The following is a 27,652-nucleotide window of genomic DNA, read 5'->3' on the forward strand; positions in this document are numbered from 1 at the left end:
CCCTATAGGGAGATGAATGAGAATAGCAGGGAAAGTAAAGAATAAAATCAAATAAAAGTAATACAAATAATAATAAAAAAACATTTAAAACATATTAAAATGCATTATATTTTTACATTAATATAAATATTACTAAATATAAAACAATTAATCTATCTATCTATAATATAAACACAGTAATACATATATTTACAATATATTAATAAATATATAATAATAATAATAATAATAATAATATAAAGTATTGCCTATTAAATATAGGCTAAATACAAAAAGGTGACAAGGCCTATCTATCTATTTATCCACCCATCCAAATTTCAAAGCTGTCATTTGTTTCGACAAAATATGCTTCAAAACCTCAATTCGAATTCAGCTCTTTAATTGGATTTTAAAAGGCATTCTCAATTCAATTCTATACGGTGCACAACCCTGTTCCCTTCACGGTCACAGGGCCCCATGGCATCATCTGGGCCGCACCTGGCTCCTCCATTAAGCTCGACTAGTGCAACAAGGATTCCTGCAGTGGCCGTTTCTTCAGATCTCCCTGTGTTTCTCAGCACGACAGCTGGAGACGGATTCTACTGTCCTCATTTAGTCGGCCTTACACAACTACGTGGAGCGAGGAAAAAAGGAGGATGAAAGGAAAAAAGGAGATGATGTCCAGAGGTGCACCCAAATAACAAAAACGTGAACACCGCAACTGCTATTTCAGGCAGAGCGAGAGGGGAAAAAATACAAGGGAAGGCAAAATTATTTAAAGCCTTCCACCCCGGCTTTGTCTCAGGCAGCACCTCTGTACCCTTTCGGCCTTTGATGAGGCTCTTGAGGCAGTTTTGACCCAGATAAAATAAAGGATTTAGTGCGTTTGGGAATCCGACATTAAAGCGCTCTCTCCTTCTCCAGCAAAGCACATTTTGTAAAGAAACAAAGAGGAAAGCAGAGTGCAAAGAGATGGTGTCAGAAGTGAGAAGACAACATGCAGCCTATTGCCTCTCTTCTCACTTAATCATCAAAAGGAGTTAAAATGCCAGTAGACATAATGAGGTTGAATAGAGGGAGCGTGCACACTGCTTCTTTTCCTTTGCTCCTTCCTTCCCTCTCCTTTGAGTGGGTTTTCTGTTGTGCAACATAAAGACGCAAAACAAAATAATTAGGTCACCACCATATCTCCAGAAAGAGATCGAAAAAGAACCTAATTGTATAGCCTTTTAACAGGGTAGACTTAGTACTGGATTCTCTGTCATTTTAGGTGAAATTAGTCTAACAATCGCAGCCTGCACCGCGCCTGGGCTGGCACTTCCTGTACTCAAGGGGGAAAAGCTTAGAGTCTTGTAATGACGCCAATTCTTCAATTATTCAGTGTGCAGTGTTTGAATATCAAAGGCCTGAAAGTTCAAAATGGAGGAGCCAATTGAGGGCCCTTGCTGGGGCCTGTGATAAGGCCTCTCTATTGTTGCACTGCTGTCTGCAGATATTGATCTGCGGCTCTGTGGGTGGGCCCTGTGGAGGATGAACCTGTCCACTGCCTAAAGCCGGACCGCTCATCCCATACCAGACAGGGAAATGAGTTGCCATGGACACCTGGTGAAATGTCTGCCATGAACGCCATTTGATTGACGACACAACTGTCAGCACTGTTCAAATGCTTGTGTTGGCTTTAAGCTGTCACTGGCCTTAGACTGTCACAGTGCAAGACCTACATATGAAATATAAAATGCATGACAAAAATGATATATATAATTTTATATATTAGAGAAAATAAAGCTTTAAAACAAATAAAAATATATAACATCAATATCTAATGCCATATTGCTTCAGATAAAATTGTCACATAATAGTACACTGATATCAGTGACTTTGGAGCGTTTTTCCTCTCAGCACATTCATCTCACTCTTGAATAAACCAGAGGCACAGTGAATTCTGGGACATCTAAAATAGAATGCTAATGTTTGCATATGAATATGAATTGATAGTTCTAAAACAAACCCCCCACAAAAGGGAAGCTGGTGAAAAGACAAAAACTCTGAGGGGCCAACAAAATATAATCTAATTGAAAAGACAGACTTCCTAATAAAGCAGTGCCAAACATGACTCTTCATCAATTTGACACATGGAAAAGGTCTCATGTTGTGTCGTGCAAGTTTGTTTACAAAATGCCAGCGATGAAGCGAATTAAAAAACACTGTCATTCTTCATGGTACGAACCTAATGAATGTTTCTCTATAGCCTTGAGAAAGGTGTGGAGGACTCAAAAATGGTTTCGCCCGTTCTTGTCTTCCTGACTTCTCCCTCCCCTCAAGCAGGGCATTAATTAATCCAAGCTGCCATGTTACAACCTCCCTGCTCAAATTACTATATCCACACACCATCTTTTCCTCCCCATCTATTTCATTTACATTAACTTCTGCACTCGATCCCATCACCTCAAATAAACCACATCACAGGCTACGAGTGTCTCACATGACTAGGGTTTATGAAAGCCAAACAAGAAAAAGGCTCTCTTTATCACCGCATTGCAAAAGACTTGGAAGTTGGCATACGTAGGAAAGGACAGATCACTCACAGGAAATTGAATGAGGAAAATCGCAATGCTAAATAGCGACCTTACAGTTAAAGAGCCAACCAAAATGGATGCACATTAGCTGGACCACCCTGAAAAAAAACTAAAAAACATTTAGTTCATAATTAATTTATGACTTAAAATATGTCATAGAAAAATAATCTTACAACACATTAAAATACGTCTTAATCTGGAAGTTAGCATCACCCTGGTTCCCTATCGACAAAAACCCAATAGGATTTTTCCATTGGCTTTTAGATTACTGCAGAAAATCTTCATAAGTGGACAAAACTTTTATTCATTTTGAAGACAAATGCAAATGGCAGAAGAAGCTTAACATAGGTTATATAAACAAATAACACTAAGATTGCATTATAGTGTTTCTTTAAAAAAGTTTGCAAGTGCATCATTATAAATACAATGTAAAAGAAGGGTGTAAAAGATAACTAGCGAGTAGATGTGTTTTCCTTTTCAGTCTGATGACAATTAATGTTTTTAGCCATTTAGCCTCTTGTTAGCAACAGCCTTTTTCAAGTAAAGTTGAAAAAAAAAATCCACAAGGGTTATTACTGATGTATTATATGTTGTAGAATTAAACAATAAAATATATTGAGCTTGTGTTAACCACAGATCGTATTTTAGGCAACCAAAAACCCAATGTGGAAACCAGAAGTGCTAAAATGCTAACTAATTTCTGGGTTATGGCCTACCAAAATAAATGACAAACATAGAAAATAGCCAGGGTGTAACCAACATGGCCGGCGTGTGAACCGGCTTGACTTAAAAGGGCAAGTGCACGTGTGACGAATCATCAGCAAACCATGCCCAGATAACTTCACCCATCCTTCAGTCTTTTATAACCTCCAATATACGTCCAGACTCTTGGCTTTCTGCACTGCTCAGGGTTGCTGAGGAACAAATCAAGTCAGAAAGCACTAAAGGGATAAATAGTAGGAAATAATAAGATAAGCGGAGAAAAAGAAGAGCGAGAACGCCGGGAGAAAGATTCCACAGTAAATTCATAACAAAAACGCACCGACAATATCCTCCACCTCTCCTCGGTGGCTTGAAGCAGAGTGCGCCGATGCATTTTATGATGACTCCTCATTAGAAATTGCAGTCTGACTAACTAATACATCACCCCCTGTGTATGTTTGTGAGATCAGCAAATATAAGAAGCAGCCGAGATCAAAAAACGAAGATCTTGGCTCAGCTGGAGGCCATTGAGCGGGCTTGAATTTGGGCAGGCGCTGCAGGGGAGCGATCGCTCCCCGTCTAATTACCGTATAAGCAGAACAGGCTATATTCACGCCCTCAGCCAGGGAGGAGCACAACGCAGACCCCCGGCTCAAGAATACTGTCAATCAGACGAGAGCGAGTGAGACGTGAACCCTGCACTGACACAGTTTCTCTGGAGACTCACAATTAACACCAACTGGATTAAATTTTTGAATTAAAAAAAAAATTGCGCTAAGGCTAAACGCTAACAATCCTGATATTGTTATTTGTGCAACATTTGTGCATCTGATTAAATATAGATTCACATTAATGAGACCGCAGCCCCTCCCCCTCTCCTTCCCCTCCAAAAAAAAACAAAAAAAAAACTGTCCCAGTTTTTCCTGACGATCCAAATAATTGAACAACTTTTTTAGGAACTGTATAGACACAGCTGTAGATGTGGAAGCTGGTGATGCAGGTTTTTTCTTGCTTTTCTTTGCCTTTTTTTCCTTTTCTTTTTTTCTCCACAGCTCCCTGAGGTTCACTTGATATGTTGGGGTTTGTTTCTAATGAGCTGCCTGCTGGCTGGGATGCAGTTCCATTTCAGAGCAATTACAGTGGCCGTAATCTACAGCAAGCCCTCAACATGCCAACTCCACCTCCTCCGTATTGGGCTCCGGTCTCACTGCCTCTGCTGACTGACCAGAAGCAGGGAGCGCTCACATTAAGCAAGGCCTGTCACAGCTGAGTGAAGGCCCTGCTGGACAGAGTTAACCAGCACGACGGGAGCTGACATTTGTTCATTTGGATGTGTTAAACACAGAAGCTCATAAAACATCGCTCAAGCCCGGTCGCTCAGCAGCTGGATAATTACGTTCAGGCAGCCAGAAGACAAACACGAACGCGAGCGCATTACGGGGCTTCGGCTCAATATTTTCTCCGTCTGCTTCTGTTCTCGACGCTTTCTTGCCTTGCTTTAATCAGTCTATCGCATCTTTCCCTCCTGCTCTCTGTCTTCAGTCTTGCAGATGTAGATGCTATTGTTTGAGGGAGAACTAAAAGGCAGAAGGCCCTTCTAAATGTAGAATGAGCAACAACCTTCGTACAGATAGCAGATCTTTTCACAAATATTTTTCCTTATTTATGGTTATGACATAAAAAATAAATTACTTGTACATTAACTAAAAATTAACAGCAGTATGTGACTGCAGTTTCAGATGATAGGCTTAACCAAACTACGTAATCTTAACTTTAACTTGACGTAATCTTCATAAAAAAAAAAAAAAAAAAGGAGCAGTGCTTTAACTACCATAGACATTTAGTGGGACAATCACCGATAATTGGATATGGCCAAACTGAAGGTTGAAAGAGTGTGTGGTAAGTTCTTATATTTAACATTTGGCAACTGTTTTATAAATATGTAAGGAAATATCCAGTCAGTGAAGCAAACTATTCAGGTTTTTAGTCAAATTTTGCCTTAGTGAATTGAAAATCTCATATTATATCATATTATATCATTTAAGTAATTTATGTAATGTAATTTATAAATAAATTTGAAAAAAAGAAACGTTAACATAGCCGTTTAGTTCAAACGCATTACTTTACAAAATATGACATTTATTTTACTACTATCTTCCTTTTTCTTCATTTGCTTTAAATTCTTTAATTCATTTAAATAAAAAGACACCCCCTTTTCATACAACAGGCAGTAATAGCAAACTTTCACGCTAATGCACGTTTTTGGACAACTGATTTTCCCAAAACTGTCAATTTCTATCTCTAGACACATTTCAGAATCAGTCAGCAGGGATGTGGGCTGACCACAGAACAATTCTATGAGCAAAGCACGTGTCATGAGTATGACATCCTCACAAAAATACTGTTTCACACGTAACAGCCTTCCAGAAATAAACCCAAACCACCGTCACTATGAAGATGCTTCAAATGAACTGTAAGATGCTCACAGAGAACAGAGGGTGCCTTTGCATTGCAGACATGCAAAAAATAAAAATAAAAAAAGGGGACAGGGAGAGAATTGGTAAATTGTGCAACAGCTGCAAAAGCAAACAGACATTATTATGAATGTGAGAGACTAATCACTCTTCTACACACAAACACACAAACAGGAGCACAAGGCCCGGCAGATGGTCTCCGCCCCCATTTCCATACATGCGTTGCCTCTCTCTCTCTTACTCTCTCTCTCGTCCCTCAGCAATCTCCCACCTCATTCTTCCTCTGCCTTGCGCTCTATCTCTCTCTCCCAGAGGGCCATGCACCGGTGCACAACACGCACACATGACCTAGGACATTCACTACCCTCTTGTTTGCATTCAAGCAATAACCAACTTCCACTATGAGCATGCAAACAGAGCAGACAAAAGGATGTGATCATTTAGAGTCATGGCCCATGACAAGCGCAATAGCCCTGGCCTTTACCTGCCTGTCAATGCTTACTGAAGGGTTTGAAAACTCATCAGGACTTGATGACATGACCAATCTCTCATTTCAGCGACTCGCTGAGGGCTGCGAGATGGGAAGTGGATGGAATAAATGAAGCACTACACAAAGAGCCAAGGATATAGATTTCAATGCCATGCAAAAATACAAATTAAACTTTCTGGTTAGCTTTTAATGCATCTTGATCGAAAAGATGAGGGATTAGCTCTGAAAACAAAACACACACACAAAACGACAGCGTCTATGGCGGGGGTGGTTCTCAAATTGAAGGTTAAATGTTAAATTCACTGTCTTTGTTTGAACATGCTTGTATCGTTCTCTGCATATTTGCCCTTTCAGAAACCTCCCCCAGCACAATGAAAGGACAGGTTCACTCTCAGACCTGAGCTCTTAACCGTCTCCACTTTATTTTTGACGCTTAAAATACTTTTGAATATCAGCATCAATCATTTTATGTGCCATGCTAACCTGAAAAACATAAAAAATAAAATAAAAACAGCTATTGATTTCCAAAGCTATTTAAAAAATGAAATAATTAAATTAACCATAATTTGAAATGGCAGAATGTCTGATTTTAAATGAAATCTGAACACTACTCTTTTGATGAGACTGAGGACTGAGGGGAGAAAAATAATATAAACACTGAAGCCAAAAGAGCCATTACAGAAATAAAGCAGCACTTGTAAAAAAATTTTTGGGTAGCTGATACATAACAAGAACTTTTTAAAATAAAAACATCATGATTTCAAGATTTTCTCAAATTTTTCATGAATATATGAGTGTATCTAAGGTTCTGTAACCGGTAACCAGTTTTTTTTTTTTACTTTTAACTTTTTTTTATTATTATTATTACATTTTGAAAAGCCCTACATTTGACTTTTTTTACTCAGTAATGAATTTTAAACTGCAAATATTCCATGTAGTCTTTCAAAAGAACAAAAAGTTATAATAGCCGAATCAAAACATTTTCATCATAACAAAGTTCATTTATGATTAATTTAGAAGTATATTTTCAATTTAGTATACCATTTAAAGGATTTATTTATAGTATTTAGTATAGCATTTCGCCTCTCTAGCAGAACTGTACATAATTACAGTCAAAAAGTCAACAGAAAAAAATATATATTATGCTGCATAAATATCTAGTGTTTACATACACATGCACACACACCAGTTCAATAGACTAGCCCCAAAACCGACGGTTTTGCGTCATTCTACACAAAAAAACACCACTACAAAACGTCACCTGGATCATGAATTTTATTTTTATTACTTTGATGCATGAGCCTTTTGAGAAAGAAACAGTGAAAAGCAAAAGTGTCCAAGAGGCGTGATGGTGTATGTGTGCACTGGCTACTTAAATAAATGAACAGCCCTAAGCAGATGTAATGGAAAGGAAAGAGAGGAGCAGTTAAGCATAGTCAGCACAGATGGGAGCAGCGAAAAGAGAGAGAGGAGTGAGATGGGGGCCGTAAAAGATCTGCTGAAAGAAAGCTAGAGCCATGTGACTTCGGGCTGGAATGATTTTAGCCGTGAAGACCAGGCGACCACACCTCCCACACCGCCCACCCCAGGTCAGGCTGGGGTCCTGTGGCAGGAGGGAGATAGGAGCGGGTGCAGGACGCCCCCGGCATTAAGGGTCAGGTGAGGTCTATCTGGCAGCTGCTTAAACCTGACACAAGCACTGTACAAAACGCCCTAGTCCTGAGGGTGAACGCAAACCAATAGCGTTAGAAAAATGTGCTGGGAAAAGCACACATATACGTAGGGATAACATATGCTATATATGCACTGACTGCTGGGCCTTTTAATAGAAGCAAATAATTAAACGTCTCTGTTCAACATGAAGCTGTCGCTAAGAGACACTCCAGTTTTATTAAGTAATTATTTGCTTTGATGATAATAATTCTGCCACTGGATACAAACAATCCATAAGAACTCCAGCTTACAGGTTCAGCTGATACACAATAAAACATAAACTATTCTTAGACAACATCGTTCTGCATGCCACGTACACGTGACCCACATGTAAAGAAAGCAAATCGCGAAAAAAAATAAAGTTGCGTCGTCTGTACCTAGTCCTGAATGAGACCCCAGCTGTAGTGAGATGTATTCAAAATGTCTTGCATCTCAGCTATAAATAGTCTCAAAGACCCAGATTCCCAGTTCAGTCAGCACACATGAACGCGCGCACACAGAAAAACAGAAATGCTTGTGCAGGCACATAAATATTTGAGAAACAGAAAACTAAAAATCAAGTAAATCAACCTCTATGTCACGATGATCTTGGAACAATCCCAGCTAAAAGAAAAGGAAAAGGATTTTGCCAAATACAAACTGGGACTATCTGCCAAAATTACAGATATATAAAAACAAAGCAACTTTTATGATAACGAGAAGAATTATTAAAATGATTTTCGCTTCATGCAACTTGGTACTGAAGCATCATACATTTAAAGTAGCATCTGTTCTCCCATAGAAATGGATGACTGATATACTCTGGCTTGATTAGAGAAATAAAACCTGTCTCTTTGTTAGAAAAAAATATATATTTATCACTCAGATGTATGTGCAATTAAACTGACACGGAATGCAATTTCTATTGGATAAGACAAAGGTTAGAGATGTCATTGAAGGTTAATGGTGGCTCTGTGCGACAGATGAAAGTTAAATGAGATCACTGATCTCAGGCACGTCGAGTCTGGAGAGAGACATGCACTGGCACATAGGATCTGATGACTGATCAATACCATAGATTAACTTTTGATTTGATAAATCCCTTTGAATTGTCATCACTCTAGGAGCCGATTTACTGTTTGGAAAAGGCACTGATGACAATCAAGTGTATCAGATAATCAGGGGATGAAAAGATGCCCAAGGGTGCAGTCTAGCACATTAATGACTCTAAATTAAAAATCTTTTTTTTTTTTTTACTGTGCAATATGATCCAAGTTAATCATAAAAGAGATTTAAATGTAATCTAATAAAAGTAATTATAAAAAAAATAATAATAACACATCAAAAAATCGAGAACTAAAGCAAGAAAAACCCATTAGACACATGCACACACAATATGCTGAGCACATGAGGATATCATGTAGCAAAGTCATAAGAGTCAGCAGAATTGCTTATCACACAGTAAAACCACATGAAGTGTTTTACCTCTACAAGAAGTGGAAAATCAGCTCATGCTCTTCCAAACAACCTTAGGATGTGTAGTTATATATAGACTACTTTTAAGGCTGATTCAAAACAGATGACATGTTCAGAATGTTTATTTAAATTAATTATGTGCAAACTTAAATAACGACAGATGATTAACAAAAGATGCACGACCAAAACGCCAACACACTAGTAGATAAAATCCCCCACTTACCAAACTGTCCAATCTCATCTGTGTTCCACTTACACTTGGTTGCACACCCACACTCACACACACTGTTTGTGGCAAGCCACTTGAACATTTATTCCTTACTAGTATCTTTTTGCAAATTACTAGCACTAGTTTATTTAATTAGCAGTAAGTAACCCAACAGTGACTAGTAACTATTTAAATTTCACAAGTTTACAAATTCATTAGATTCTAGAATTTCTTTAATAGTTACTTGTATGTGTTCCTGGGGCCAGATGCATAGACAGTCACTATTGTTACAGCACGGTTCACTTTTGGGGGGGTTTCCTCTGGGTACAGTACCTAGTACTTTATTTAGTACCACCTCAGTTGTTGAGGTTACCAAAACGTGACGTGTGAACTCTGCTGATCACTGATTGGCCGTAAAGAAGCACAGCTAGCAAAGGGTCAAACGCAACTGATTTAAACGAGAACACCTTTTTTTAACAAACAAAAAGTTTGTCTGTTGCAGAAGTACAGACGTTCCTCTCGCTGACAGCAGAGCAGTGGATCCAGCGAGAGCTTGATGGGGACTCATGGCAGTAGAGGCGGTGCAACTATGACAACATGTGAATAACCCTGCCCTCTCTAAAGCGATACTAAACTGCAGTGGAAAGGCAAACTGTACTGAGCCATGACTATGGTACTGAGCCGTGTCAAACCGAGTCTACGATTACTAACTTATTCAAACGAATCTAAGAAGTTGATGCAACTGGCCCAAGATTCATTTTTTATTTATTTATCACTTTTATTAACTTCACTTTTACCCAGAGTCTTTTATTTACTAGCACCTGCTTATCAGAAACTATCCATTGTAATGGACACAATATCTTACCTAAACCGTTACAGCTACTTTTTCACTTGTCTTACATAATGATTAGCCCAAACAGCTACTTGACAGTTCAATTAAACTTGCTAGTAACAATTGAAATGTAATACTGTCTGAAGTCTGAACAGTACCAGTGCATGGAATATATGAGAGTGCGGGGCACAAAGTAATGTGGGGTTAGTTGTAACACAAGTGGTTTGAATATTTCCACACATGCTAGCATAACAAAATGTACAGAATTTATTAGTTAGCATATCAACATTATATATAAAAAAGTGTGCCAAAATGAAAAAAATCTTTATTCATTTATTTTACCATAGTAAAATCCGTTTTTTTTATTAATTTAAAATGAGACAAATCTGCTATTATTTTAATCTCCAATCTGTTCTTTATCAGTTCAGATCGTTTTTTAATGCTCTGATAACTAGCAGAAGACACTAACCAGTTTTAAAATCCAGTTGAGCAGATGGGGCACATTGTAACACTGCATTACAATGTGCTATTCTGTGACATTAGATGTAACTTACACCATTTACTTTAATGAAATTCAGTAAGAAACAATGAGAAACAGGTGAATAAAGACTAACTAAAGACTGAAGTCAATGTTTAATGTTTAGAAATGATTATTCATTCATATTATTTATATAATTTGTTCTCGTTTATGTGGGTCGTCCCAAGCATTGGTTGCAATGTGTTCATTGTCAAAATCTAAAATCAGATTATTTTTAATTCTTAAAAAACACCATTATTTTATTTAAAAAAAATTATATATATATATATATATATATATATATATATATATATATATATATATATACATATATAAATATATATATATATAGGCTATATATATATATTTTTTTTTTTTCATTAACAAAATATTTTAGTTTGTCATGTATATTTTTTTTTCATTCTATCAAATAACATTTTAAGCTGTCATATGATCATGTTACAACGTGCCCCTCAGCTGTTACAATGTTGTCACATTTCACTTCCATTTCTTGAGGGTAAATAATGAAAAACGTGCACAGCGACATATTTATACTAAACAAGTGTACAATTACTATGGATATTAAAATGAACCCCTTGTGGATGTACACAAACTGAGAAAGTCAAAAAATGATATTTTGTGCCCCGCTCTCCTCTACTCTACGTGAATAGTTACTATTGAGATGGTAAATAGTAACAAAGGCTGTACTAAAGCTTTAATGAGGTATGCAGCTAGCGACAAGCTTACCAGAACAAGTACAGTACAGGCATCTAACGAATTGTTACTAGTGAAACCTATATATATATATATATATATATATATATATATATATATATATATATATATATATATATATATGTGTGTGTGTGTGTGTGTGCATGCTAAAGCGGCTTGCCACAATACGCGTTTCGCATATTCGCACTGGATTCCGCGAGCTCGGAGAGGAGCTCATTCACTCACCTGCTGTAAGTACATGAAAGTCAAGGCACAGGAGAGCTGAGGACACATGTCCACGTTTGGCAGGGCGACGCACGTTCCGCCCGTCAGGGGATGCTGCATCGTGTTTGCGTCTGCTCGTCTTGTCCTGTCCGCCGAGTTTCAAGGGGTGTTAAAGACTGCTTTAGCAGGATCGGTTGCTGTTATAAAGCCTTTTAGCAGCCAGTGGACTGTGCGCAAACGCGGCTGAATAACCGGCTACGAGTGAATGTGGATGTTTGAGCGCGAGCGTCCCGGTGGTGAGCGAAAACACAGCGCGCGTCTTTTCTTGTCCGTGATGATTTAAGTAAAGCCCTTGTAAATATGCACGAAACTCTATTCAGTCCTTTTCTGGCACTTGTAAATGAACTCAATCACGGGCAAGAGATACGAGAGTTGGTGACTGGACGTAGTGAAGTTGAAGCGGGTGTGATTTTCCATTCGCTGTCAGAGGAGTCCGGGCGCACCGTCTGTTTCATTGAGCAGCATCTGAATCTCCAAGGCGAAGTGATGCGGGGCGGGGGCCAATCCTAAATCACACATTCATTTTTTTTTTTTTTTACCGGGGGTGGTGGAATCTCTTCGTTTTTTCTCTTGCGTGAAACTGAACTGTCCTTAAAATTGATTATTATGGCGCCGCATAAAGCGCGCACATAGAAATGAAACTCTAAGCACGTAAACAAACTGCCATCACATTTGTGTTCCATTAAAATCATTTCATATCAGCCTGTAATGCTTTGTGCTGTAAGGAAGACCTGTCCAACCTAATACCTGATTTACTCAATTGATATAACTTCTAACACTAGGCTATTTACTATTACACTGTTAAACAAATTAAAAGATTTTACTGTGTATAATCACTGGTTGAAGCTTCTCTTATAGTAAAACATTTCTTCTTATTTAGTATAGTGTAAAATAGAATAAGTAAACAGTTTAACCCTTTAATGGGTAGCTATACATGGGGCAGGGGGGACTATTCAATATTATGTCTTACAATATTACCCAGCACTATGTATTTCAGTTGGACATAGTAGGCTACACAACTTTTCTTTCTTTTTATATATTTTTAAAAAAATCATAATTATGATTATGAGCCCATAACAGTTGAGTTATCCATAAAGGTTGCATGACGATCTCTGTAAAACTTTAGATGTTTACATACTGTATGTGCTTTAAATTTACCATGGTAACCGTATTTTCTGTGAAAATGTGGTAGTCTATATATGTAAATGTTATAAAGACTGTTGTAACTATGGTAACTTGCTATTAGACCACTTGTATCAAAAATGTTTGATATGGAATATATATATATATATATATATATATATATATATATATACAGTATGTATAAAAATACTGACATCAATGCAAAAGTGAAAGTGCACTCCTACTACAAATAAATAAATATAAATATTTTATATAAATAAAATAAACAAAACATACTTGGCTATTTTACAATGTAGTTGATCCAGAAGCCCTCTTAAGCTACTGCATCAAAAATATGCTTGTCTTTGAGGATAAAAAAAGAACACACACACACACACACACACACACACAAACACACTCCCACATTATGATTGATTTTCAATGTGTACTTCCAGAAACAATGCAAGGAGTTTTGTGCACTACAGTGAAAAATAAATAGATAGTAATAATGACATTATATTTTATTTTGAACTAATCATTTGACAAATGTGCTGATAGTCTTTTTAAAATACAAAGAAATGAAATGACTTTGGATGAGCCATATCAGTAACTATTTGTTAAAAAGGAAGCCTTGCACAAAAAAAGAAGTAAAAAAGGTTCACTGAGCAAACTGAGACAGCGACATATAAGGGCAACACATGAGAGTAACTGCTTATCTGAATCATAAAAGAACATTTGTGTGCACACTAGGCCAAATGTGAGGTTCTAAATAATTAATTAAAGCACACACAAATGTTTAAATTTATTGTTCATCACGCTTCTTTTAAAACCACTCTGGCCCTTATCTACCTATCAGCAGCAAGGCCTTTATTGTAGATTCATTAACAGCTGTTAAATGTTAAATACAACTGATATTCAACCGATGAGCAGACCAAGGTCTAAGCAGAAAGTGCAAAGATATACAGTAAGGGGGAAAAGAATTTGAATTATTCATGTTCTTTCTCTTTAATCCTTTTCCCTCCCTCTTTGCACCACGTTACAACCTAAGGTGACTCGCAAATCCATAATAAGATTTCATATCCTTGTTACTTTAAAAGAGCAGAGTCATAAAAATCAATGTTTTTCTATGTTGCACGAGGGGCCGTAATTAAAAAGGGCTTCTGAGGAGCCGGCAGACATGTATTATGGAGAGGGCAGCAGACTGCTTTGCTCCATTTTACTCTTTTTCTTCTCCACCCCACTCATAGCCTGAAGGCAAGACTAATTCTTCCCCCTCCCCATCCATAGACGTCTTCTCGGCCTTTCCTCCTGAATTCCTCCATTTTTTTTTCTTTTCTGTCTTGATGCTACAGAGTACAAAATATTAACTGGACCGTCAACCAGTGCATCTTTTTTTTTTTTTTTTTTAAGGAATAAAAGAGCATTCGGCCAGCGTTTCATCGCAGATAGTAGTGTTTATTTCACTGCGTGTCACTGTGCCTTTGACATGTGATGAGGCATGGTTGCCCTTTGCAGCGCGTCTGTTGTCTTCGCCTTTACTGAATAAATAAGCAGGGACTGCATATTGAGAGAGAGAAACCTCGTTTATCTCTTTGTTTGTCAGTGATGGCTCTCTCTCAGATTTCTTGTGTACATTGTGTTATTGGTCTGTCTGTGATGGGCAGAAAGAGGGGGGAGGGAGGCAACAGCGTTTCTAAAGCTTGTGTGCTTTTTTCTTTTGCACTGTATGGTACCGGAGAACAGCCTAATGTCAAATTCATTCAAAGAATAGCACAATTCTATTAAAAATGAAATGGGCGAAAGCTCTGAACTTTGCCATGCTGTAAACTGGTCAAGTTTTTGGGTTACTTAGACAACAGTTTAATACATATTTCTACATCAGATCTTAACGGCATCAAAACCAAAACAAAACAAGTAATTGGATTCATAATGTCTGCAATGAAATGAAAACGAATGTTAATGCAAAAATAAAGTTTATGTCATTATTTACTCGTGATTGTTCCAATCCTGTTTGCCTTTTTCTTCTAAGGAACATAAAGAAGGTATTTAGAATAATGTTTCAACGGAAGATTGCCTGAACAATGAAATGCAGTGAAATTGCATATAAAATAAGAAACAACCAAAACACTCAGACATTTAAAAAAATACCTTGTCATTGAGATTTGGAGTGATATGAGTGTTATTAAAGGAATATAGAATGTTTGATTTGGGTGAACTGTCCCTTTAAGACATATTTCTTAGTGAAACGGAATACAGTATTAAGTCATGTAGGGTGGGGCTTCACAGTATCCATTGAGGTTTGCTGGAAGTGTGTCAAGTGAGCCATGATATTATTGGTGAATATTTTTCCCCACCCCCACAGCCTGGGTTACATCAGCAGAGGTGGAGAAAGTTATTACATTTTTGATGAGAGTTATACTTTTTCCACCCTTACATTAACATGTACAGAATAATGTACAATAACTCCAGGAGCAATTCAAGAAAGTAAATAAATTCAGCTTTAGATAGATTTTGGACAAGACCAAAGCAACAAGAAAAAGTTTTCCTTTTCCACTTAGAAGGACCTGAACATATAGTATTACCCCTGTTAAACATTTTCCACAATCATTGCTTTTATATAGCCGCACAACAGCAATAGAAACCACCCCAGAATAAGGAAGAAACCATTTAAGGTGAGAAGAAAATTTAATCATACCCTGAGCTGGAAAACAGTTCATGGTTATTTCAAGCTTTTACTGTTTAGATTGAATTTCACAGACATTTTATAGCTTCAGTTACTGACAGAAAAAGTGAGCTTGGTGTAATAACTGTTATTGTGTGCCATGGTACACTAATGAGAAGGGCCTGCTACATATGCACCTGAAGAAGGGGAAAAAATCCTTGTCAGTGGCTAATCCTTAATACTTATTTAGCTTTGCCGTTGCTCATTTGCAATAAACGCTTGATGCTCTGTTGTAGAGTTATCAGTTAGATATGACAAACACGAATACAAATCCCTCCCCATGAACTGTTTCTAAAAGCAGCCTGCTTCCCACCACACCACAACAAATTGACTCTCCTGTTAAAAGGCAACATGGTTGGTTGTTTCCATTATGTTTTTTTAATTATTAATGACAAGCTCTCAAAGGTGCACCAACAGGAAAGTCAAAGATGGAGTTGTTTTTTGCTAAACAACAAGGCAGCACGTACTTGTGACATTTTCTATCAAAACGACAACTAATATCACCTTGTCGTTCCACTTAGAGGGCAAAACACAAAAGAAAATCCATACACATATGACAAACAACACATCCCTCAGATGTTTGCGTCGAACCACGGCAGCTTTTGGAGGTGCGACACAACTTTTGGCGTGTTAAGATCCCTCTGAGTGTCTGAGTAAATGAGCTGTGGCAGTGCTAGCCACATTGTCATTTAGGATCAGGTTGGGTGTATTTCAGTAGCAGGGTGCGGAGCTACAGGCCTGGGCTCCATTTCAGCCTGTGCACCCGATGTGAGCATCACCATCGCTGACAGACTAATAAGGAAGGACTGGCTGCCTCCACCCCATGTCAGGAAGTTGACAGGACTGCAGCAGGTGCTGAACGTGTAGGGAAGATTGATGAATTCACATGGAGGTGGATTGCAGGGAGCCGGTTTGGTCATTGTTAGTGTTATTTTTCATTATGATCCCGGCTTGCTTAATGTAAATCCTAAGTCAGGATGATGGCTAACATCCTCAGCAATAGTGTTATGGGTTTTGTGCAGAAAAATCAGCCATTATCTAGCTGGGCTGAGCAGGAACCGATGAGCCAGGCGTTCGGGCTGTGATGGCTGAGATTCATTGTATATTGTATTGTTTGTTTCTCCCGGTTGGTGGAGAATGCAGGCATCTTGTCCAATCATTTCCAAAAGGAAAATAAAATAAAAAATGCCACAGCCGAATAGGAGCGATAGATTTTCTCCATTTGGGGCTGGAAATAGAAGACGCGGGACCACGGCGGGCACGAAGTCTGGCGCGGTCATGGACTGCATAGGAATTCAAACCTTCCGTCTCCTTATATGTGACACTTTTCCAAACGCCACAGACGGCCGCATCAGCGCCGGGAGGCTAATCAGAGATTCCTTGCTGCTCTTTTACTTTGCACATCGCACAATTTGGAAAAGTCAGTTTACATGACAGTAATAACAGAAACAGATGGGGCTCTGGCAAAAATACGGCGGCATAGAGACAATGGGCCCAATGCATGGGGGACTTTCGGGGGCAATGAGGAGTGCAGGCAGATTGCATGGCAGCTGAGACTGCCTTTCATTAGCACTTGAGTGTGCGTCTGGAAGCAACAGAAATGCGAGTCGTTTGTTACCCCGCTGCTGTCTGCGCTAGGGGCCTGCAAATTGATTACTGGGTGGGACGAGGCAAGCGATCCTTAGCACCTCCACACAGCTGGTTACCTAGAGCAGAAGCTGCAGAGACGCTAGCTGTCCACCCCCAGCTTTGGCTTGACAGCAGATGCTGATCTGCGCTCATTGCAATGCATTAAGACTTTGCTGTCTTTTTAATTGGCAACAAAAACAATCCCATCTCACCGTTAATCACCTCTGTGGAAACGTGCGAGGGTGAGAAAATGAAGAGAGAATCGGTGCCTTTTCATCTTTTTCTATTTTCTCCTTTTTTTTCTCTTTTCCAGTGTTCCCATATATAAAAACCATGGAAACCGAATATCCTTTAAATAGAAGACAAACACTCAGAAAAGATGGAGGCCAGCGGTAAAGTGCTAATTAGATGTTTGTGTGTCCTAAAATCATAACAAATAATGCTAAGGTGTTTTTCTACCAATTAGTTCCTCGGCTCATAATCGAAACCCCAACGTTCCAGAGCAGATATATATGGGCTATAAAAAAAAACCAACGCATTAAAAGGATGTTTGTACAAACAGGGATAGGGGAAGGGTTGCGGACAGGGCTGGGGCGAGGGCGTGCGCTCTTTACGCCCAGACGGCGATTCGGAGCGACATCTTAGAGAGCAGGGGCAAACGCCATGGATGACTTCCCCGTGCTTTCACCAGGCACTGCCATTAGAGTGCTTTAGTTTCCATTAACGTGTCACTTTTCTTTGCTGCAGAGCCCATGAGGAGGGGGCAATTCGTTCTGACAGGACCAGGGGCTGTCACATGCAGTAACGGTTCAGCACCGACCAACAGGAAAAGCCTCGGAGCTGACGGATCCGCGATCCATCAGAGCTGACGTGCGGGCCTCCTCCACCACGGATCCGACTGAGGCGCGTAGACAGGAGTCCATTAATTAACCGCTTAATATGTGGAGCTCTGAAAGTCCTGCACGGCTGAGCATGGCGCTGCCTTGATTCGAGTGAGTTAAAAGAAAACAAAAAATGAAAAGATACAGCCTTTAAAGAAAGATTCCAACCAGTAATGAAAAACCTTACCAAAGGTGACATCAATGACGTGAAAGGAGTTCAGTCTGCTTATGTGTTACATTCACATGGACATTCTATAATAAGTGGATTGTGTGATTCTATAAGAACCATTTCAAATCCAAGAAAATGAACTGACAAAAATATTATATAACAAAAGCATGTTTTGATTTTGTCAACGATAACAAAGAATGTGGCGGAAAATGTGCGTCATAAAGATAAAATTAGATGTTTATTTTTAGTAAAGTCAATGAATATAAAATGACAAAATATTAATAAGGTTCAATAATATTTTCAGGAAAAGAAAATCTAGGACCATTAAACTGTGAGCCGCATTTGAAGTAAATGGGTTTCATTGACGTATCCATCCACGGTATAATACAACAGCGGGTCCAAGTACATCAATATTGAGAAAGTCTTGCGAAGGGATGCTGCGTTGAAGTCATTAGCATATCATTAATTAGCTTGCCACTTCCTTATGAAGATTGCAAAAGAGCAAAGACCCTCCGGAGGGACTCGCCTTCATTTAAGTGGCAGCGTGAGGTAGGGAACAATTGGAGGAGTACTCGTCTCCAGAGACCACTCCCTATAATCATTAGCTGCTGCTCGGAGACACGCCCTGCTCATTCATTTCCCCGCTCACACAACCAACCCGCCACGGCACCTGGAATTCAAACGCCAGCTAACCCAGCAGCTGGCAAATTATATCAAAATGTCTGATGTTTGCGCTGAACTTCGGAGCCAGTCAGTCTTACTAAAAGGAGGACAGATGGTACCGTTTCTTCTGTTACTTTTAGCGTGTACAGGCAAACAAACCGGCTTCGCCGTCATGATGTTTTATGAGACATGACAGAACGAAATCTTGATTCAAACCATTACGGACAACACACACAGACTGAAGCAATCTCCCAATAAACTTCTGCAAGATTTAGCCTTACACTCAACATGTTACAGCAATCTTACTACTACTTTGAAGGCATTATTTACACAATACACAATCATTTTACATTTTGCCAATGTTTATTTTTCTTTGTCATTTCAAACCTGTATCAGACTTGCTGTCTTCTGTGGAACACAAAAGATGATGATTTGAAAACCAGTTTTTTCCATGCAATCTAAAATCAATGTGGTCAAAAGGAAAGTCAACTGGATGCCACTGACTATGGACACACACTGAAAAAACCCACTAAGACATTTCTCAAAATATCTTCTTTTATTTTCCACTGAAAAAAGAAAGTTGGGTTGAAATGACACGAGGGTGAGTAAATAATGACAATGAAACTTTTAGGGTGAATTAAACCTTAATGAAGCCCAAAATCAATTAGCAAACTCTAAATGATCCATCCATTTCCAAATCCTCCATTTCCATTCACCATGTTTTCCTGTAAGATCATCAATTACCTCGCTACTTAAAATAACCGTCGTTACTACTATATTTCCGAGCTTATTTGTCCGATTCTTGCTGCTCATTAAAGGCCTCACCATTTGTTTGCTCACCACAAAGGTCCTTAAATGTGCCACAACATACAAAAAGAGGCCAAATCCACTTTTCCTGCAGTGTTAATTGAGGGAGCACTCTGTCTCCTGATTAATTATGTCAATGTATAAGAAACATCCTCTTTTCCAGTGCTGCATAAAAAGATGTTCAGGTCTGAGCAGGTCTGCCACAAAGCAATGCACAATGAGCTTAACTAGTAGCCCATAGATTACATCTGGACATCATGTCAGTGTCTTATTATGACAGGCCTTGGCCAGAGATTTCAGCCCTCTGTCGCCCCGGGGCAAATGGGATCAAGCTCTTCCCGGACAGAGATAAATTCACTCCTTGAGTGCAAGCATTTCTAGAGGGATGCAATTTGAGTGTGAACGTGATGTAACACGATATTGTGTGTTACAAATAATGCAAGGTGTTAATAAGTGAATTGTGAAATATAGTTTCGAAACAAGTGGAGAGACCGACAGAAATGGGTAGAATTATCTGGTGAACATGTTGAGGAAAATACACACACACAATGCTCTGACATGCATAGTCTTAAAGCTGGCTTGCAGTAATTACCCAGCTGCTGAACTACTAGGGTGGCAGGAATGAAAATGAGTACCAATTATTAAATGCACCACAGAGAAGATAGAACTCTACAGGAGGTCCACAATGGGACTCATGTTGCTTTGCCATAGCTCCATAAATGCTAAACGACTCAGAAAAGCATTAATATTCCAACTGTTCCATCACTGATTCCAATTTAAAAGAAAAGCAAGCACCTAGATATCATTCAATGAGATGCCTCTAAAATCTATTGCGTTAGCTGCCTGATGCATTCCAATGAAGGTTTCACACCTGTATGGAATGCATTGCATTTCCTATCAGAGTTGGGAAAACCGGAAAAAGCCACACATTGCATCTTACCACCAATAAATGTGAAAAAATTGATCTTACCCGCTCAACAAGGTGTACAGATTAAAACAAAAGAACAACAGCAACACTTGTGGCCTTAAACCACAGGCCTTCATCAGGATAAAGTTCAAAATCTGACACAAAAATCTAACTTTATGAAGATTTTACTAATTTTTTTTATTTGTCATCTCAAATCTTTAATACCTTATGGTCAAAATAATATGACTTTACTCATATTACAAGATACTGTGTATTATTGATATATTAAAGATATTTCTTGAGAGAATAAATATAAAAATTTTAGTAGGAAAAAATTGGACATCTGGGTTGGAAAATATATTTATAAATAGAAAAAGAACATATTTAAAAACAAAAAAACAAAAAACACCAATGAATTATTATTGTTATTGTTATTATTAAACAATAACTGACTGTAATAATATTATTGTTAATTAATGAACAAACTATAAAAATCTTACAATAGTTCGGAACTACTGTAATAATATTTTTATAATTGGTCTTGGACGGAAAAACTATTTTCAATCAGAAGTTACTAGTTAATTTCACAATTAATTACAAAGTAAGGTAACACACTGAATTAAATGAGACATTTTAGCAGAAAGACTAAAAAATGTAAATTATATTATTATAAACAAAAGGCCTAAGTATTCAACAGAAATGGCAAACTGCTATCTCACAGAATTTATTAAGGAATCTTTAGATAAAGGTAATGTAGTAGGTGCAGTGTTTTTAGATCTCAAAAAGGCATTTGATACTGTGAATCATGAAATTCTCCTACACAAATTAAATTTATTTAACTTCATTCAGCAGGCAATGAATTGGTTTAGATCATATTTATAATCCCGAGATCAGTGTGTTAAAATTAATAATTCAAGATCAGCTTTACGAAATAATAATATGGGTCTCCCTCAAGGGTCAATTTTGGGCCCATTGTTGTTTTCCTTATATGTTAATGATTTTCCAAACTGTTGTAAGCAAACAAAATGTCAGCTATATGCAGATGACACAGTCATTTATGTATCTGCAAAGACTCCAAGTTTAGCTGCAGAAATATTAACAAATGAAATGATTGGTGTGTCACAGTGGTTACAGAACAGTTGTTTGACCCTAAATTGTACAAAAACTGTCTCAATGTGTTTTTCAATTAGAAAGAAGGAAATGAGTGGTTTTATAATTAAGATCAATCAAAAGGAAATTGAAACAGTTAATAATTTTACATATTTAGGTGTTATTTTAGACTCTCATTTGAAATTTGATATGCATGTTAAGAAGCTATGTAGAACAATCAAAACAAATCTGAATAGTTTTTACATGATTCGACCATATATATCATTGAAAGCAGCCAAGTTATACATGCATGCAATGATTTTTTCACACTTATCTTACTGTGTGACTGTCTGGAGTCAGGTTTCTCAACTGACTATTAAACCTGTTAGATCCCTATATAAACAAACACTGAAAGTTTTGGATAAGAAACCAACCAGATGGCATCACTGTAGCATTTTACAAAAATATAGTTTGCTTAGTTTTGAAAATTTTATAAATTCATCTCTTATTAAAATGTTTTTTAAATGTTTAAATAATCTTGCGCCAAACATTATATGCAAATTAATATCAAAACAGAGTAGTAAGGGGATCGCTACAAGAGGTGCAACTACACAGAACTGTATAGCACCACAGAGAAAAACTAAATTTGCACAATCTACATTTACAGTTCAAGGTACATTGTTATGGAACAGCTTGTCAGCTGAATTGAAAATGCAAACACAGTTGAATATTTTTCAAACAAAACTGAAAAAGTGGTTCAAACAAAAGCAGATATGTGAGCATTGATGGTTGTACATAGTCTTAGTTGTCTATTTTATTTGCCTAACCAGGGACTGGGGCTGCAAATTAGCCTTTGGCTAGAAGCCTATATGTAGAGCATCGGCTGCATGAAATTGTAGCAATGTTATACTGCATTGTCCCTGTTAAATAAACTGAAAATAAATAAATATATAAATTAAATTACACATTATATAAAGTTTAGAAATTGATTTGCATTTCAGTGAGTGAAATAAGTATTCAATCCCCAAGCAAAACATGACTTAGCAAAACCTTTTTGGCAAGCAAAAAGGTAAAACATTTTTTTTTTTTTTTTTTTGTAGTTGGTCACCAGGTTTGCACACATCTCAGGAGGGATTTTAGTCCATGCCTCTTTACAGATCCTCTCTAAATCCTAAGTCGTTTGGCAACTCAAAGTTTCAGCTCCTTTCACTGATTCTCTGTAGGATTGAGGTCTGGAGGTCTGGAGACTGTAGACCCCTCCATGACCTTAACACTAGAAACCCCAGAGGTCGCTGTGTACCTTAAAGCACCAGTGGGTAAATTTTACCCACGCACATGACAACTGTTTTTATATGGCTACAGAACATTATTTCACTGTTTTATGCTACTGTCTTCACAAAGAAGTGTCTAGAGCGAGCGGCAACTTCCTGCTCTCTCTCGTGGAGCAAATAAGGAAGTGACTAAAACTGTAATTCATCGACTGGCCGCTTGAGGCTAGCTTCAAAAGGGAGTCAATCCCATAGACCCACCATGTTAAAATGTCCAACTTTACAGCAGAAAAAAACATGTTTACAGCCTGGTGCAAAACATGATTTTGGTATATATAACTAATTTTACCCTTCATGACAACTGTGAGGGGGGTGAATTTTTTGATAACTCATCCGTTTAAATTATATTAAGTCTTAAAGTTCTGCATAATCAAGGGCGTGGCCACTTGAGTGTAGGGCTGTAGCTATTATATATTTTAGTAATCGAGTATTCTACCAAAAATTCCATCGATTAATCGAGTAATCGGATAAAATGTGTTTTTGCTTAATTAAAGTTCAATATTAATTATGCAAGAGAAAATAAGACTCCTGGGTTCCTTTTTTAGAAAAAAAATATTTTTACTTTTTAAATGCATAAAATGCAATGCATACATCAAAAATAAACATTTAATTATTACCCATTGTTTCTCTGTCTGTACTTGTACTGTAAACAATGACAATAAATTTGACAGATGAATTAAGTGCATTTAAGTAGGGATGTCCAGATCCGATCACGTGATCGGAAATCGGGCCCGATCGCGTGGTTTCAGACTCGATCGGAATCGGACGTTACCTTCCGATCAGGACTCGGATATATATATATTCTCATTCATTTTTAACACATCTTTTGTTATGCGGTGGCACAGAGTTAGACCCTTTTGACTCCACACAGAAACAGCAACGCGTGCGGCATGACATCACTTTGTTTTCAAGAGCTGGTGTGAATAAATATAGATTCAAACTCAAAGAGACATGATAGTTTGCGCATGACCTGATATTTCATTCAGACCCAGAATACAGCGAGATGAACATCACAGAGCGCTAAACTCTCATGCAGTGTGTGTTTCATTCATACTCGAAGCCGGAGCACGCTCTCGCGCTGATATCAGGATATTCCTAATATGGACAAAAGCGTCCAGCTATGCTGTGGTGCTCACAGGAAAACAGAAACTTATGCAAACACGAAGACATTAATATACGATCACGACAATAAATTGTTCTTCAAGTCATCTCCAGCAGGTGATAAATAAAGTATGAACAATGCAGTGCTGATTGACATAGTATTTATTACTGTATAGAAACTATTCTGCATTATTATGTGATAAACAGTGTTTGTAGTATATAAACAAATCATTATTATTTGTTATTGTCCAGCATTTGATTTCTAAGCCAATTAAAAGCTAGAAATTAGAGAAGAAATAAAGTTGCCTATACTACCAGTCAGAAGTTTTTGAACAGTAAGCTTGTTAAGGTTTTTTTTTTTTTTTTTTAAGAAGTCCCTTCTATTCACCAAGCCTGCATTTATTTGATCCAAAGTACAGCAAAACAGTAAGATTTTGAAATATTTTTACTAGCCTATTTAAAAAACCTGTTTTATATTTGAATATATTTCAAAATGTAATTTATTGAAGATCCTGGATCTGTTTTTTCGCTCTTCTTTATTCTTTTTTTTATGTATTATAGAAGTATCGGATCGGGACTCGGTATCGGCAGATACTCAAAATCAAATGACTCGGACTCGAGGACAAAAAAACCTGATCGGGACATCCCTAAAGGACATTTAAGTGCCATTCAGTTGGGGTTTAAAATAAAGCATTTTCTGAGATGCACATTAAACATTAAACACATAAAACATTAATTTAATTTATCTTTTAATTATTAAAAATTAAGCAAACTTAACCTTTTGGTAAACAAAGGGGATTTACTATTAAAAATAAAACATGGAAGAAATGTTGTGTGATTTAACCTTAAAAACAACTTTTTAAAAAGTCTTTTATTTTGATGGGTTGACGTACCTTTACAGTTCTGTGTATGTGATGTGACGCTAGTTTTACTCAAATCAAACGGTCAAATGCTCATGAAGTGACTGTCAGAGCAGTTCTGGAGATGTTGTTCATGTGTTCACGTCCTTATTTAGTGAGACAGCAGACGCTGAAATCACTGCGAGCGTCACGCACACTTCAGTATGTGTAAAGTCGCGCTTCTGCTCCATTCATTAACAGAGACACGCAGAACATGCAGGATTCATTTTTAAATAGACTGTTCCGGCTTAATATTTACAGATATTAGTCCATATCGTGATTTGATGTAAGTGCAATGACTTATTTTTGATTAATTCATTTAAAATTTGGCAAATTCCGTGCCATTCCACGTTAAACTGTAAAATCCGTTTTTATGACTGGATTCCGCGATTACCTCCGCATTTACTGCATCGCGGAAATCATAGGGCCCTAGTTGTGGTATGCCAGCCACTGATCTATATATATAGATCTTAAACTCGTTGTGTCACATTAAAAAAATCATTGCGAAAGAACCTGACGTGAGATTTAAAATAAATTAAAAGAGGCTTCGAGGCAGAGGAATTTGCCTCGATCATTTTTTGTAATCGAGTTACGCGAGGAATCGTTTCAGCCCTACTTGAGTGACAGGTGGATTGCAGTTGCTGACATTGCAGTCGCGCTAGGTGGGCGTGGCTTCAGCAACCAGCTCCTTTTTGCCCGTTTTCGATTGTCCGGGAGAGTCACGCTGTGACGCGCTGCCAAGATGGCGACAGCCTGCTCTGCACACTTTGAGCTTCAAAAACACTCTTCAGGAGTCTACAGGTGACGTCACGAACACTACGTCCATGTTTTTATGAAGTCTATGGTCTAGAGTCATGAAATAATTATGTCTAGTTGTCAACTATATTTTTGTCCTGTTGTTTTATGTTAAAGGCTTTTTTTATGCAAGCTACACTAATCACTTTTCATAGTGGTCAATATTAAGCTAATCAAGCCTGCGCTGACAACGAGAATTATAAGGAAGTAAATACATATTTGGGTGGTGTTATAGGCTATTATAATACAATGTCATTAATCAATATATTAAGATAACCTATGTTATTTAAATTACTAAAATAGCCTATGCTATTACTAAAATAGCCTATGCTATGCTATTGTTTCAACCCAACTTTGGGTCAAATATGGACTAACCCAATTTTTGGGTTAAAAATTTACAGCTGTTGAGCAATAATAATTCATCACATTACATAGGATCATGCGATGACAAATTCAAGCGCACAGCATCACCTAATTATTATTTTGTTTAGTTATATAATATATATAATAAATGATATAATAATAATATTAATAATAATGATAATAATAATAATAATAATAAACTTTGGGTAATAATTTCTTTTTTTCTTCATTACATCAAATTGGATTTTTCTTCTTCAGGAAACAGGCAGACTAGAATAGATAGCAACACAGAGACAAACAATAAACAAAAGTTATGGCAAAACTAAAATTAAATAATTAATGCAAATTTTCAATAGTTAGGAGAAACATTAGGATAAAACATCTAAATATGATATATTGATCGCCGTCAGAATAGCCTACTTTTACTCAATTTGTTTTATTTATGAAACTGATAACTGCTAATTCTGTGAGTGGAAGGCATTAAATTGCATTATATAGTGAACATACAGGCATTACATAGCTGGTAAAATTGACCCGTGCTGATGCTTATAGGTTTAAATGAACCGTTTATCGATCTGGTTATATATAAAAAGTTTTAAACAACAGGGGATGGTAAATCACACAATTTAAGTAAAAGTCAGTGACTGGGAGACTTGAATGTTTTATTAAAAATCTTTTATGTATGTTTTCTAAAAAAAAAACACACGTAAAATGTACCCCTTAGCAGTTCTAGTGGCAATGTCCTTCTTCTTGAGCCACTCCTTTGTTGACTTGTCGGTATGTTTCAGGTCATTGTCACACTGGAATACCCATCCTTGACCCATCATCAGTGTTCTCATCCAAGATTTAAAAGTACATGGCCCTGCCCATTTGCCCCTCAGTGCGGTGAAGTTATCTTGTACCTTTAGCAGGAAAACAGCCCCAAAGCATAATGTTTCCACCTTTGTGCTTGACTGTAGAGATGGTGTTCTTGGGGTCATAGTCAGCATTTCTCTCCCTCCAAACATGACGAGTCGAGTTAAAGCCAAAGAGCTCAATTTTGGACTCATCTGACCACAGAACTTTCTCCCAAGACTTCTCTTAATCATTTAGATGTTCTTTGGCAAACTTTAAATGGGCCTGTAAATGTGCCTTCTTTAGCAAGAGGACCTTGCAGGGCACTACATGATTTCAGTCCATGGACACCTAACCAATCTGTGGGAGCCAGAATTCTTGTTGGTTATTAGGGGATC

At 37.6% G+C, this 27,652-nt stretch overlaps 1 protein-coding gene across 6 annotated transcripts in view; it reads right to left on the reverse strand.

Annotated features, from left to right (window-relative positions):
• The window catches only part of LOC132144702 (RNA binding protein fox-1 homolog 1), a 294,728-nt gene that overhangs the window by 117,721 nt on the left and 149,355 nt on the right, over positions 1–27,652 (reverse strand). Inside the window, exon 1 of one of the 6 annotated variants that reach the window (XM_059555262.1) lies at positions 11,907–12,426. The exons of 3 other annotated variants lie outside the window; for them this stretch is intronic. In XM_059555262.1, coding sequence (XP_059411245.1) covers positions 11,907–12,005 — 99 coding nt within the window. In that variant the 5' untranslated portion in view covers positions 12,006–12,426. Of the gene's footprint in view, positions 1–11,906; positions 12,427–27,652 lie in introns of those variants that run through there. 2 more of the 6 variants (XM_059555254.1, XM_059555284.1) reach the window with 2 other exon arrangements.

The sequence above is a fragment of the Carassius carassius genome, chromosome 1 (assembly GCF_963082965.1).
Source record: "Carassius carassius chromosome 1, fCarCar2.1, whole genome shotgun sequence".
NCBI classification, from domain to species: Eukaryota; Metazoa; Chordata; class Actinopteri; order Cypriniformes; family Cyprinidae; genus Carassius; species Carassius carassius.